At 48.9% G+C, this 1811-nt stretch overlaps 1 protein-coding gene across 1 annotated transcript; it reads left to right on the top strand.

The window, feature by feature from the left end:
* Window positions 1-180: 180 nt before the first annotated feature.
* LOC116418629 (FERM domain-containing protein 5-like) lies at window positions 181-1533 on the top strand. Its single transcript, XM_031935047.1, has 2 exons — window positions 181-271; window positions 357-1533. The coding sequence occupies exons 1-2, from the start codon at window positions 181-183 to the stop codon at window positions 932-934; spliced, it is 669 nt and encodes a 222-aa protein (XP_031790907.1). The 3' UTR covers window positions 935-1533.
* The last annotated feature ends 278 nt before the right edge of the window (window positions 1534-1811 follow it).

The following is a 1811-nucleotide window of genomic DNA, read 5'->3' as shown; positions in this document are numbered from 1 at the left end:
AAGCGATTCTCCTGCCTCAGCCTCCCAAGTAGCTGGGATTACAGGCATGTGCCACCACACCTGACTCATTTTGTATTTTTACTTGAGATGGGGTTTCACCACGTTGGCCAGGCTGGTCTGGAACTCCTGATCTCAAGCAGTCCACCCACCTTGGCCTCCCAAAGTGCTGAGATTACAGACATGAGCAATCACACCCAGGCTGTCATCTTCTTGATATATCGAAATAAGAGTGCGGCAGCTACTGCTGCTGGTCATGTGGATGTGCAGAATGGTACCCAATAAAACACAGTGGGTGCCACTGGAAAGCAAAGGGTGCATTGGGACACAGCCTAGTCATGTTCCTTTTGCCTTTCTAGGCCTAGAGTCCCTACGGGACAGTGCCCATTCCACGCCAGTGCGTTCCTCTTCCCATGGGGACACCTTCCTGCCTCACGTGAGAAGCAGCCGGACAGATAGCAATGAGCGAGTAGCTGTGATTGCAGACGAGGCCTACAGCCCTGCAGACAGCGTGCTGCCCACCCCTGTGGCTGAGCACAGCCTGGAGCTGATGTTGCTTTCCCGGCAGATCAATGGAGCCACCTGCAGCATCGAGGAGGAGAAGGAATCTGAAGCCAGCACCCCAACTGCTACAGAGGTGGAGGCCCTTGGGGGAGAGCTGAGGGCCCTGTGTCAGGGGCACAGCGGGCCCGAGGAGGAACAGGTGAATAAGTTTGTTCTAAGTGTCCTCCGTTTGCTCCTTGTGACCATGGGACTCCTCTTTGTTTTGCTCCTCCTCCTGATCATCCTTACCGAGTCTGACCTTGACATTGCCTTTTTCCGCGATATCCGCCAGACCCCCGAGTTTGAACAATTCCACTATCAATACTTTTGTCCCCTCAGGCGATGGTTTGCCTGCAAAATCCGCTCAGTGGTGAGCCTGCTCATTGACACCTGAGAAGGCATGACTCCTCCCAAAAACTAGCCAGGTGGACCAAGGAGCCCAGCTACCCATTCCCAGCAATGGGACCCATCGCGGAACCATCGGCACATATACCAAGTCCTCCTCTCATGACTCAAAGTCCACTGCAGCCTAGGAGGGTGTTTCCCAGAAGAAGAAAGGGATAGGCTCACGCCCTGTCTAAACAAACTGGGAAAACTAATTTTCTTCAGAAGTTATTTCAAGAAAGGCTCAGCAACTCTGTTTCTCATCTTTCCAATTTGCAGGATAATTTTTGGTTTATGAATTTTGATTTTTCATAGATGTGTATTATTTTGAAGTACCAAATAAAAATAATTTATTTTACTATTACTGATTATTGCAGTAGTGTCACCTAGCAGAGGGGACACTAGTTGAAGACTAGAGAGCTGCTGTCCTCTGTATTCTGCAGGAGCTTTCCTGCTGGTGCCACTGGGTTCCAGTAGATTCGTCACTGCAGCCTCAGCAGGGCAGGGCAGGGATCTGGACAATGGGGACTGTTTAGTTTTTTTTGCCAGACAGAACTTTTAAAAAAGTAAACATCCATGTAGAATGATTAAATGGAAAGTTGCTTCTTATGATGGTCTGAGTTGGATTTTCTTTTCCTTTTGTTTTTTCAAATCTGAGCAGAGTGGGCATCTGAAGGGACCACCGCTACAGCAGCAGCAGCAGCAGGGGTGGGGTAAGTCTGTCCCCTTAGTCTAGAGCCTAGTGGGCATCACCATAGTTTTGTATAATGAAACTAGACTTAACGTGATTTTTTTTCTGAAGAACCTCAAGACTTTTATAGTGCTCCAGGGGTGTTAAATGAATTCAGTGGTGCCAGAGACAGTTCTGTCAGAAATGTTGGACAAAG

Source organism: Piliocolobus tephrosceles, unplaced genomic scaffold (assembly GCF_002776525.5).
Source record: "Piliocolobus tephrosceles isolate RC106 unplaced genomic scaffold, ASM277652v3 unscaffolded_24462, whole genome shotgun sequence".
NCBI classification, from domain to species: Eukaryota; Metazoa; Chordata; class Mammalia; order Primates; family Cercopithecidae; genus Piliocolobus; species Piliocolobus tephrosceles.
This window is presented reverse-complemented; position numbering and strand designations above follow the sequence as displayed.

Excerpts from the sequence above, each read along its gene's own strand:
- LOC116418629 (XM_031935047.1), top strand. The coding sequence starts at position 181 with ATGAGCAATCACACCCAGGCTGTCATCTTCTTGATATATCGAAATAAG. Across the intron at positions 272-356 it reads TCATGTGGATGTGCAGAATG|GCCTAGAGTCCCTACGGGAC; the intron begins GTACCCAATAAA and ends TTGCCTTTCTAG.